At 48.4% G+C, this 12,271-nt stretch overlaps 1 protein-coding gene across 1 annotated transcript; it reads left to right on the top strand.

The window, feature by feature from the left end:
* Nucleotides 1-1,871: 1,871 nt before the first annotated feature.
* On the top strand, nucleotides 1,872-10,559 carry NSUN5 (NOP2/Sun RNA methyltransferase 5). Its single transcript, XM_060259321.1, has 10 exons — nucleotides 1,872-2,123; nucleotides 3,996-4,118; nucleotides 4,813-4,981; nucleotides 5,488-5,596; nucleotides 5,983-6,121; nucleotides 7,363-7,478; nucleotides 7,924-8,102; nucleotides 9,354-9,555; nucleotides 9,879-10,031; nucleotides 10,355-10,559. The coding sequence occupies exons 1-10, from the start codon at nucleotides 1,989-1,991 to the stop codon at nucleotides 10,449-10,451; spliced, it is 1,422 nt and encodes a 473-aa protein (XP_060115304.1). The 5' UTR covers nucleotides 1,872-1,988; the 3' UTR covers nucleotides 10,452-10,559.
* The last annotated feature ends 1,712 nt before the right edge of the window (nucleotides 10,560-12,271 follow it).

The following is a 12,271-nucleotide window of genomic DNA, read 5'->3' as shown; positions in this document are numbered from 1 at the left end:
AATTCACTTTGCAAAACAGACTTCCACACCCACATGAGGCTATACAAAACTTTGTCTACCTTATATATCTGTTGCTTATGAGCGCTTGTGTTTAGGGGTGCCAACTGTGGCTTGGCAAATTCCTGGAGATTTGGAGTTGATGCCTGAAAAGGGTGGAGTCTAAGAAGGGGAGGAATTCAGCAGAGATGTGATGTCAGAGACCCACCTCTGAAGCTGCCATTTCCTCCAGAGGAACAACTCATCTCTAGTTTATAGACAAATTGAAATTCTGTGAGAATTCCAGGCACCACCTGAAGGTTGGCAACCTCACTTAAGCTGTAATGAGTTTTGTTTGCATTTAAGGTGATAACAGGTTTTTTAGTGAGCCCTGTAACTCATTAGCTAGCCAGTAAGCTGACTAATAATGTTTCAATAAAGTTAAGAATCCAGTGGCACCTTTAAGACCAACAAAATTTTATTCAAGGTATGAGTTTTCATGTGCAAGCACTCTTCCTCAGGTGTCTGAAGATATCTGAAGAAGTGTGCGTGCACACGAAAGCTTGCATCATGAGTAAAACTTTGTTGGTCTTCAAGGTGCCACTGGACTCTTAACTTTATTCTATTGCTTCAGACCAGCACAAGTACCCACCTGGATCTATCTTAATAGTGGAACAAAGTAGGAGTCAAGTGCACATTTAAGACCAACAAAGTTGTTGGTCTTAAAGGTGACCTTGACTCCTACTTTGTTCTACTGCTTCAGACCAACATGGCTGCCCACTTGGATCTATCTTAATAGTGATTCAGATATTTATTCATTTCGAGATGCAAGGGGAAATCCCATGGCAGATTTGAGGTTGTGCATGTTCGGCTCTATATCTGGGAAGAAAATAAACAAACAGGGACCTGCCTGGTGACCAGCCATCAAGCCTCCTAAAGGACTCCCTATTAGAACCACGGGGGGAGGGGGGAGGGAGGACGGTATATGCCTTGGAAGCCCCGCACTTTGTTTGCCTTTTTGTAGGTATTGAGCTACTGCTATCTACTCTGTGGGGCAACTACATGCTCCTGCTGCATCCCAGAAGGCAACTGAGTACTTTGAGTGACCAATGCAGTCTACTATAATCTGAAACAGCCAATAGACAAGGTATCAATAAACAAGTGCCTAGAGAGATGAGTCATAAATGGAGACCCTGTTAAAAATGGAAATTCCTACATCTGTATACTGTAGATTTTAAATAAAAATGCCACACACATAACCTACATACAGTAAATTTTAAGTATATAAACTACATAGCTGCTCCTTACACTGTACATACTCCTTACATTGTACATTACACTGTACCTATCTAATATTATTTATTCAACTTAATTAATCGCCTTATCCCAGTTTGCACTGGGCTCAAGGCATCATACATATATTAAAACAATATACTAGTTAAAATATATTATACTAGTTAAATACTGCTATATCATACTATACACTACTTGTACAATACACCAGTTAAAACAATATATTATCTATGATAGATATCTATCTTCTGTCTAATACACAAATGCCAGAAAACTGTCCTTTTCACAGTTTGCAGCCCCGGAAGAAACAATAAAGACCCCCACCAACAATCTACATCTCGCGAGACTCCTTCAACCATTCTAGCCGCTAGGTTTTTTTAAGCACCGCCCCCGAGCGCTTGGTTTGCCGCCACAGTTCGCCCCGCCCACTGACTTTGCTCCGAGGAAGACCAATCACTGACGCGTGTGTGACTCTCTGGTTCTCCTCCGCGACTTCATGTACTCTGTACACATGCGCAGTCTTTACCGGCACTTTAAACGTTAAGAATCGTCACACATGCGCAACTTCTAATTCGAAGAATAGCCAATACACGTTCGGATTCCGGAGTCTGCGCAACATGGTTTCTGAAGCCTTCCAGGCGCGTATGCGAAGTCTCTTCTGGTATTTGACGCGTGCCTCTGGAGCATTTGGGGCTTCCTAAAGGAGCGACAGGATCGCGATGGCGGAGCGTAAGAGACGCAGTGGTGGAGGACGAAGCGGGCTCGGGCTTTATGGGGCGGCAGCCTCAGTTTTGACAGGACTGGAAAACGGGGAAGGGTCCCTGAAGAACCTCGTGTACGGAAGTAGCTTCCAGGCAAGTCTATATGTCTTTGCAAGAATAAGGGTGTAAATAGTCGAAAAGCTTAACAAAAGAATAAGGTTTTTTATTGGCATCTTCAAAAATAGCAAGTGAAAGGCGCTATCGAACAAGCGTTTCCTTGGGCGTAAGTCCAACTGAACTCAGTCTAAATCGATCTGCTCGGGCTTTTATGCTACAAGATCCTGCTATTATAGACACTATATTAAACAGTAATGAAGCAAATGCTCCCGCACCCCGTGAGACTTATTTGTACATAAACAAGTAGTGGATTGGGTAGGTGCGGAAACATTCATTTGCCAAAGGGCCTGTTTGGTTCTTTTTCCCGCCCCACCAGCAACCCTGCTATGTAGATTGGACTAGTAATTTATGGTGGACGCAAGGTCACCACTGAAGTATATGTTATGCTACTTGGTGGGTCTCTAATCCTATTAAACAAACACTGAAGTATATAGTCCGACTCTTCCCAGTATTTAGTCTTGACACTCTAGCCTGTGCATTGCACTGCTATTGAAGATATATGTATTTGAAGGGCCAGATAAATGACAGTCACATATGTAAATATAGATGCCCTGAGATATTTTCTCTCTTACAGAAAGTAAACCTTTATTTGAAACAATGTAAGAAGAAGTCAGAGGTGTTGTTATGGAGAGGAATATGAAAGAACACCTAAAGAACAGCAGCAGTTGGTTTCTAATGTTGCCCAGCCAGCTGCTCCCATCCTCTTGTTGAGGCCAAGTTTAATAGGTAGGCCCTGCCCCGTAGCTAGGGGCCGCAGGGGGAGGGGGCCCTTTAAACTGTGCAGGAGGCTGGTGATTGCTTCTGCCACCCCTCCTGCATAATTTAGACCCCACCGATCAGCTGATACCGTACTGTTGTTTTCCTCCAGAGGAGGGAAGGAAGCGGGCGGGAGTTGTAAGGCATGCCACCTCCTCTTCCTCCTCCTCATTCCAGCCTGCCACTCTTGCAGCATTCACGGTGGGGGGGAGGAATGTGTGACAACCTTCTGAAACGATCATGCTGTAGGCACGGTGCCCCTGCCCGCCCACCTCCCCCCCTCTCTCTCTGAGAAGCACAGGGAAGCTGCTCTGCTTGCAAGGTGGTGCGGAGAAGGCATCCTTCCCCTCCAGCTCCCTCCTCCTGGGAGCAAGCAGGAAGGCAGCTCGGTCACCAAGTAGGTGCACACTCAGCCTTCTGCAGCAGCCAGGGCCTTGGGGGGTGGCGGTAGCTGCTCTTCCCTCCCCTGCAGACAGATAGGAGGATGAGCAGTGCTGCGCATGTCTCTCGCTCCTTCTGTAGCTGGCAAGTTCTTTCCCCTCCCTCCCATCACACCTTCCTCCGTAACAAAGGTTCCTGTCACCTCCGCTTTCCCGCCCTCCCCTCACAGAGCCAGCTGCTCAATGCGCCCTTACCTGAAGGTTGCCTACCTGCATGGAGCCACCTGCTTGCCTTTACTCCAGCCACGCTAAGCAGACAAGTCTGCCCATGTGATTTAAATCACACAGGAGGGAGGCAGCAGCCTGAAGGTGAGAGGCCATCCAAAACTGTCAGGTGAGCCCCTGGTTAGCTACGGGTGTGGACCGTAGGCCTCAGCTGGGTCAGTGTTACCTGTGTCATGTAAGTCTGGTCAAAGCTTTTCTCTCAGAGAAGGTCTAAACAGATTGAAATGTAGAAAGCATTATATCTGGTTGGGCCTCCAATACCACAATCTCACTGCTGACCTACAGTTTTCAGCACCGATTGAGGAAGTGCTAGCGAACTTGGTTTGGGTTTTGTAGTGGATCTCTTTAGTTCGGAAGTCATTTGGGTAGAGCTAAGAGTCCCTTGTTTAGGTGCTACCCAGTCAATGCTAGCCTCCATCTTTTTCAGAACCCTCGGCCGCTGTATGCTCTTGTTTCGGAGACTCTGCGCTATTCTGATGTGCTGGACTCTATCTTGGGCGCTGCTGGTTTGCTCCGCATTGAAAAGAAGCTGCAACCCCACCTGGCCAAGGTGAACAGGAATCTCTCTTTTACCCCTCACTGTTTGTAACAATGCAACTCTCTGGAGTCCCTTACTTCCCATACCTACCCAAATGAACTTGTTCCTTTTGTACCACTGCAACTTCTTTGGCTTACTGACATGAAATTAATCGTTTGGTCACTCTCCCTTGGCCACATCAGGACACTCTTGGTGCTGTTCCCCATGTGGGGCTGTTTCTGTTGATATCTGCCCAGACCACTGCACTTCTGTTAATGAAAGCTAATGAGAAGGATATGTGAAGTTGCTACTTTACAGTTGTTTTGTTTTATGCTTCTTCCTGTCCATTGTCTGGAGCCAGCAAGGCTTTGGGAACAGGGACTCCTAAAAAACCAATAAGATAAAATTGATAACAAAATATGGCCCAGATGTGGCTTCTCTAGTGTAAGTGCAATCATAACTGGCATCTTCTCTCCTTTTAGCCCACCACCAATGTCTCCTTTAACTGCTTACAGAGCTTTTTTTGTAGCAGGAACTCCTTTGCATATTAGGCCACACATCCCTGATGTAGCCAGTCCTCCAACAGCTTACAGTAGGCCTTGTAATAAGAGCCCCTGGAGGACTGGCTACATAAGAAGGGTGTGGCCTAATATGCAAAGGAGTTCCTGCTACAAAAAAGCCCTGATTGCTTACATGCTTGCTCACGAGGCCACCTTTTCTTCTGTAGGTGCTGACATATGACTTACTCTTGGGCAAAGGTCTGCGCGGCGGAGGGCATGGGAAGGCCCTGGTGCTGAAGCACCGAGCACGGCTACAGGCTGAGCTTGCTCGCTTGAAAGTCCAGAAGAAGGTGAGCCGCAATGAAGACCTGCTGCCACTTGCAGGAGCTGGACAAGGTGTGTGCGCTGGGAGGCTTGTGGTGTATTTAATAGTGGCAGTCCTAAGGCTGCAATTTAAAAACTGAGTCTGGCTGTTAATTAAAAGTTTAGGTCTCTGTAATGATAATACTTGCAGGTTGCAGTAACCTTAAGGGGGAGGGGTCTTGGCTCAGTGGTAGAGCATCTGCTTTGCATGCAGAAGGTCCCAGGTTCATATCCCAGCACTTCCAGTTGAAAGGATCAGGGAGCAGGTGATGTGAAAGACTTCTGCCTGAGACCCTGGCAATACTGACTTTGATGGACCAGTGGTCTGATTCAGTATAAGTCCGCTTTCTGTGTACCTTCCAGGGAAATATGATCCAGAAAAGGGAGGCGACAAAAAGCAGCCAAAAAGGTTGAGTGAAGTCTGTATGCTATGCATATATGGATTACTCAGGAAGCTGCATTCAGCCTGTCAATATGGGATACAAGTCTTAACAAGTGACAACCTTGATTTTAAAATGTCCCAATTCTTGCACTTCCAGCTCCTCAGGTGCCACGCTATGTCCGGGTGAACACCCTGAAAACACACCTGGATGACGTTGTGGATTATTTCAAGCGGCAGCAGTACTCTTACCAGGGCAAGGCTGGCAGGTTAGTTTGGCCAGTCCAGGTTCCTGCTGACTCCTAGGAAGGTGGATGCTTGCTCTGCAGCCAGGCCTTTTTTTGGAGCAGGAATGCAGTTCCAGCTGGCTTGGTGTCAGGGGGTGTGGCCTAACATGCAAATGAGTTACTGCAGGGCTTTTTCTACAAGAATGCCAGGGTCTTTCCTTCCTTAGCCGCTTCACTCCCAGCCCGCTTCCTCCTGGCCTTTGAGTGGTTTCTACTAAATAGCTGGCTCCAAAAAGACATGTTCAGTTGTTTGGTAGATTCTCCAGCACTGGGAAGGTTCTTCCGGCTTACTCTGAAGCCATGGCATTAAAACATTTCTCGGCTTTTGGACCAAGCAACCCGTCATGCCCGTCTCCTCTCTTCTTTAGCATGGATGAAGTGAGCTCCTTGTCAGGGAAGAAGTTCTTTCTGGACCCCCACCTTCCTGAGCTGCTGATCTTTCCCTCGCAGATGGACTTCCATGACAATCAGCTGTACACGGCAGGGCATATTATCCTGCAAGACAAGGTGAGCCTGTCTGGAGCAGAGGTAGATCAAAGTGTGTGATGTAGTAGGGCTCTCAGAGCAACAAGGATGTGCAGAGTGCATTTCAGAACTTAAGCAGTCTGATGCTGTGTTGCCTGGCTTAACATTTTGCCACCTTTCAACTGCAGTTGCTTTAGGTCAGAATTTGGTTTTGCCTGAGCACTGGCAGAGTCCTTCCAGTGGTGTCCTGGTGCTTCATATCAGTGTGTGCAGCTTGATGTGGACACAGGAGGGACTGGAGAGCAGTCTCTCTGTCGTCCCAACTGCTAGTGTTTTTCCATGTGGAGTAATCTCCATTCAAAGGCTGGGCTTGCCCTGAGAATACAGCACGATCGCTATACAGTCAAGGCATTACAGGAAGCACTGTCTGTAAAACTTCTGGCACTCTTGTCCATCTTAGTCACATATCTAGGGCCTGTTCACCTCTCTAGAGAGCCAGTTTGGTGTAGTGCAGGGGTCAACAGTAGCTCTCCAGATGTTTTTTTGCCTATAACTCCCATCAGCCCCAACCATCAGCTATGCTGGCTGGGGCTGATGGGAGTTGTAGGCAAAAACATCTGGAGAGCTACCGTTGGCCACCCCTGGTGTAGTGGTTAAATGCTTGGACTCTTATCTGGGAGAACCAGGTTTGATTCCCCACTTCTCTGCTTGCAGCTGCTGGAATGGCCTTGGGTCAGCCATAGCTCTCGCAGGAGTTGTCCTTGAAACGGCAGCTTCTGGGAGAGCTCTCTCAGCCCTATCCATCTCACAAGGTGTCTGTTGTAGAGGAAGGCGATTGTAAACCGCTCTGAGACTCTGATTAAGAGCAGAGGGCAGGGTATAAATCTGCAGTCTTCTTCTATCTTTGCAGATGCTAGTTTTTGGAAGAAATGTGTCCTTTAACTAAGAGCAATGTAGTTCAGATTCTAGAAGAGATTCTGGAGTCGTTCCTCCAGCACAGGCACATCTCTGAAGAACTGGGATTTCTCACCTTGTAACATCTCCCAGCAAAGAATTTAAGCTTGTCCATACCATTTTAAACCCCTTGTCTGCCACCATTAAGTAGTGCTTCTCTGCAGAAGTCACACCAGCTACAAAGTGCTATGAGAAACTTTGCGGAAGGAGATACTGAGTTAGAATACCCTATGTCAAATGCTTCTTCACATCTTGTAACTGATGGTCTGGTTGAAAGAAGTGGTTCAGAATGTTCAGACCTCCTAAATGATTCTGTCTCCCTTTCCCAGGCTAGCTGCCTCCCTGCTTTTCTTCTCAACCCACCGCCAGGGTCCCACATTATTGATGCCTGTGCTGCACCTGGAAACAAGACCAGCCATCTGGCGGCTATCATAAAGAACAAAGGGTGAGAGAGCATGTACAGGGGAAGGGGCCCAAGAATGAAAGGTGAAGAGGCCCTGCTAGGACAGCGGCTTCCATGAATCCTGCAAAGAGAGAGACCCTGGGAATTTAAGGAGTAAGCCATTAAATCTAAGGTTTCTGAGGTTCCCTGCCAATTCAAGGGAAGAACTGTTCCTGTATGCTGAAGCAGATTCTCCCCCACTCCTTCCCAATGGTCTGGCTTGTTCTCCATCTGTAGAGCAGGGTTAGTAATGTGGTCCGCTGCCCAGGAAGTCAGGACACGGAGATGCAGAAGAATGGATCTGTCCTTTGGGGAATTCCATGAGGAGCAGCAGAGAGACACCTCTTTGCTCTGCTGATCCCTGGAGATGCTGCGCTTTCCCATCTTGTGGCAGTAGAGTCTACTGCTATCAACATTCATACCAGTTTCCTTTGTCTTTGAAACTCAGCCGGATCTTTGCCATTGACCTCGATGCCAAGCGCCTGGCCACCATGAGCACGATGTTGATGCGGGCCGGGGCCACCTGCTACCAGCTGGCACATCAAGACTTCCTAAACATCAACCCTGGTGACCCCAAGTACAGCGAAGTGAGATACATCCTGCTGGACCCATCATGCAGTGGCTCAGGTGAATGGGAGAGATTGGTGGAGGGAGGGAGCTTTCTATCACAAGATCTTCAGGCCTTTATTCTTGCAGTAATGTAAGCAAAAGACCAAGAAAGGAAATATTGTCTCTTTGTTATCTTTGGGTGAGTGAGGTTATAAGCTGCAGTATTTCAGAGAGATTGGAATCCTAGAGTGGCCTGAGAGGGGTGCTGGGGTACAATAAGAACATAAGAGAAGCCATGTTGGATCAGGCCAATGGCCCATCCAGTCCAACACTCTGTGTCACGCAGTGGCCAAAAAACCCAGGTCCATCAGTGGGGTCAGGACACTAGAAGCCCTCCCACTGTTGCCCCTCCCAAGAATACAGAGCATCACTTGCCCCAGAGAGTTCCAACAATACGCTGTGGCTAATAGGCGCTGTTCATCCAATCCAAAAATGTTTATACAATGATTTGCCGTGCCACCTTATCACTATCAGACTCACCGTAAGCATTCCTTCTCTTTGGCGGTAAACAACACCCTGATAATGGAGATTCTTCCAATTTGACTCGGGAAGCAAGGCTACATTTTTTCTTTAAACAGTTCCTTTTTGATCTAGTGCAGGGAAAGCCCTTTAAGCTATTTAATTCAGTTATAGCCTATCTTTCCCCCCAAAGGGTGACCTAAAGCAGCTTACGTCACTCTCCTCTCCATTTTATCCTCATAGCTACCCCTGTGACGTAAATTAGGCTGAGAGTGTATGACTAGCCGAAGAGCAAGCTCCATGGACTGACTGGGGATTTGAACCTGGGTCTCCAGATACTACTCCCCGACACTCTTTACGACTACCCCACAGTAGATCTCAAGAAGAAAGTACTGAAAACAAACATTAGTAATTCTCAATCTCACTGGTTTCACCAACCATTTGTTATTTTGTCAGCACTTGATACTGAACTTTAAAATCCAGGTAGTCCATGAAAACTTAAAACTGCAATAAAATCTTATCTAAAGTATCACAAGGCTCATGGTTGTCTTCACTGTGATAACCTTGTTAATCTATCTTTCTTGGTTTACAACAGTAACCCACTATTATTGGCTACAGGCAGACTATAGATCAAAGGATCTACTAACATCTATTTCCTGTGGGAGTGCAGTGTTAGTATCCCAAAGAACGGAAACAAAGTGGTGTGGTTGCCAACAACTTGCAAAGTAGGGTGGGGGAGTTCACCAACCCATAGGGTTGGGGGTACTGATTCTCAAGCCCTGCTCCATGAATGCTCTTTTCTGTCCTTAGGAATGGCCAGCCGGGTGCCAGTGGAGAACGCCCCCGACCCAGAACGGTTGCAAGCACTAGCTGGATTTCAGAAAAAAATGCTGGCTCATGCCTTGAGCTTCCCTGCTCTCCAGCGCCTGGTTTATTCCACATGCTCAGTGTACCAGGAGGAGAATGAGGATGTGGTGTGGGATGTGCTGCAGCAGCGGGGAAAAGACTTCAGGTACTGGGTGGCAAGAGCAAGGAGGATGTACTTTGGGCTAAACATGGGGCACGCCTCCCATGGATGGAGGACAAGGGTGGTGTTTGTCTTGAGCTCCCCCTTGTGCAGTCCAAAGCTGAACAATGTTCTTGGGCCTCAACCAGTAGCTGAGTTGTACCTTCAGGATGGCTTTATTCAGCATCTTCAACCTACTTAGGAAAGCCACTGACTGTCAACCGCTAAAGAACTGGAGAAATATACACACTCGACTTTCAGCTGAAGGTACCTGTCTGAAGAAGTGCTCCATCAGTCAAGCAAGGCCTGCTCTTCTGTTTCTCTTACAGGCTGGTGGAAGTCCTGCCCTCCTGGTCCCATCGTGGTTCAGGCACCTTTGCTGAGGCCAAGTTCTGCCTCCGTGCATCCCCAAAGGAAACTCTGACCAATGGGTTCTTTGTTGCTGTACTGGAGAGGTGGCACGGAAGAGCTTCTGAGGAAAGGTGAGGGTGCAAAACTTGTGCTTGACACTAAAGTAGGGTCACACAACAGTGTTCCCCTTAGCATCATTATTCAGGTATAAAGAAAGTTTAAAATAGACAATGCATTTCATCAAGCAGAGAAGCACAAATTTAAGAGTAGGATTATAAATCATATGCTATAGTTTAAGTAACTGTCAGTGCATTTCAGTGAACAATCGAATCCTTCAAGCTTTAAAGGAGACCAGCTGTCTCATCTCTTTGCAGGAAGGCACAAAAGCTTCCTTTTAGTTATGTCCGGTGCATCAGTTAAAGTATACCTGTTTCAACTCTTATTTCTTTTCTAGCTCCACAGCTGTACTCCCCAAGGCTGAAAACACTGCAAAAGAAGACTGTTGCCCTGTTCCCAAAAAGAAGAAGAAACAGGCAAGAAGTGTGTTGTGAGTTTCTTTCTGGAGCCAGATGAGACCCAAGACTACCTCTGTGAATGTCGCATGGAGGACTCAGACAGTGAAGACAAATTTGTACCTATAATAAAAGGAGGAAAATGGATATCCTAGATTTTTTTCCCCCCCACGTGGGAAGTGTCAGTGCTTCTTACCCATGTTTTGGTGCAAATCTATTATCCCCCAGCACTGAATAAGCATCTTCAACACTCTCCATGCTGCACAGATGTTCAGTAGTACTCAGGGAACTTCCCTGGCTGCACCCAGTGTGGGAGGTAACTGAATAATTCTTATTCAACATAGAGAGATAAGCAAGAGGGAAACACACCTGTAAACATGAGGGAACTAAAACAACACAGCCTAGCAGATGTGCAAAGATGAAAGGTAAAAAGAGAGGGATTTACTAGGTCCTACCTTATTACTGTTTCATAAGCACCACCCATTGGCTTCAGTCTGGCAGTGGAGGGTCATAAGTTACTGTCTCCTTTCATAGGAATATTATAGGTCCCACCTATTAAAGCAGGGGTCCTCAACCTTTTTAAATAGGGGGCCAGTTCACTGTCCCTCAGACTGTTGGAGGGCTGGACTATAGTAAAAACAAAAACTATGAACAAATTCCTATGCATGCTGCGTATATCTTATTTTGAAGTGAAGAAACAAAACGGGAACAAATACGATATTTAAAATGAAGTAAAGTTAAATCAACAAACTTGCCAGTATTTCAATGGGAGTCACTTTGGAGAAGTCACTGTCCGTCAGCCAAGGGCTGGGGGAGGGGGAGGCGAGCTCCAGGCACGCCGCTTACTTTGACGGATGGGCACCGCCGATGCCACCAAAAGTCTGGAACACAGGCCAAGGTTTTTTTTTCCCCCAGGTGTTGTTCTCCTACACCTGTGCGTGCTTCCAGCCAGGCTGGGGGCAGCCACAATAGAGGTATCCCTGTCTGCATGCCTGTTTTCTCAACAACTCTTCACCACACACAACTATATCCCCCCACCCCGCAGAGCTTCCTCAGTGGCCCTTCCATGTGGCGCCACTCATGCTCCGAAGGGGGCAGTGCCTGAGCACGCCCCCCTCCCACTTCGCCCGCGTGTGCGCCCGAGACGCTTGCCTCCCTGCGCACCCCCAGCCCCAGACTCCGCACAACTTCTCCCAAAGTGAGGGAAAGAGAACCGAGGCAGAACCCCTCCCCCTTTCCAGGTCAGTGCGGACGCGCCTGCTCGCGTCTCTCTCTGGAGCCTCTGACCTTGGACTGCTCCGCCTGCGCCGACCGCCACCTAACGCTGCGGGTCCGAAACAATACAGGGGCACGTGCGGCAGCTTCTTTCCTCCCTCTCTCCTTCCCTCGGCATCTGCAACTTCACTTCGCCCGTCAGCGCATGCCCTGCCCGCCTCCCTCGCCCTCCTCCTCGCCCCAACGGCTCCTGCCTCGTGCGAGCCCCTCCGCTCACCTCGCCTGCTGCTGCCGCTGCCTCTCTCCCCGCGCAGTTTCGTGCGCAGCGCCACCGCTGGGAGCTCCAGCCCAAGCCTCCGGCTCGCAGTGATGCTGTGCTGTCCCTCCAGCGGCTCGCTAACTTCCCCCGACCGTGCGCGCCGCACCACGCCAGGCAGCAGCGAGAGGAGAAAGGCAGGGCGGAGAGAGCGAGGGGAGGGAGGGCGCCCGGGGAGGCGTGGTGCCTTTGACCTGCCACCTCCCCTCCGCCAACTGCCGCCGGAGGAGTGGAGTAGAAGGGTCTGGCGGCTGTGGCTGCTGGGCTTCTCGGTCGGGGCCACAGGGAGGAGAAGGAGGTGGCGGTTTCCAGCCAGAGCCCAGCCCAA

The sequence above is a fragment of the Heteronotia binoei genome, chromosome 18, assembly GCF_032191835.1.
Source record: "Heteronotia binoei isolate CCM8104 ecotype False Entrance Well chromosome 18, APGP_CSIRO_Hbin_v1, whole genome shotgun sequence".
NCBI lineage: Eukaryota > Metazoa > Chordata > Lepidosauria > Squamata > Gekkonidae > Heteronotia > Heteronotia binoei.
This window is presented reverse-complemented; position numbering and strand designations above follow the sequence as displayed.

Coding starts and splice junctions, on each gene's coding strand:
- NSUN5 (XM_060259321.1), top strand. CDS start 1,989: ATGGCGGAGCGTAAGAGACGCAGTGGTGGAGGACGAAGCGGGCTCGGG. Junction 8,103..9,353: donor CCCATCATGCAGTGGCTCAG/GTGAATGGGAGA, acceptor TTCTGTCCTTAG/GAATGGCCAGCCGGGTGCCA. Junction 9,556..9,878: donor CAGCGGGGAAAAGACTTCAG/GTACTGGGTGGC, acceptor TTTCTCTTACAG/GCTGGTGGAAGTCCTGCCCT.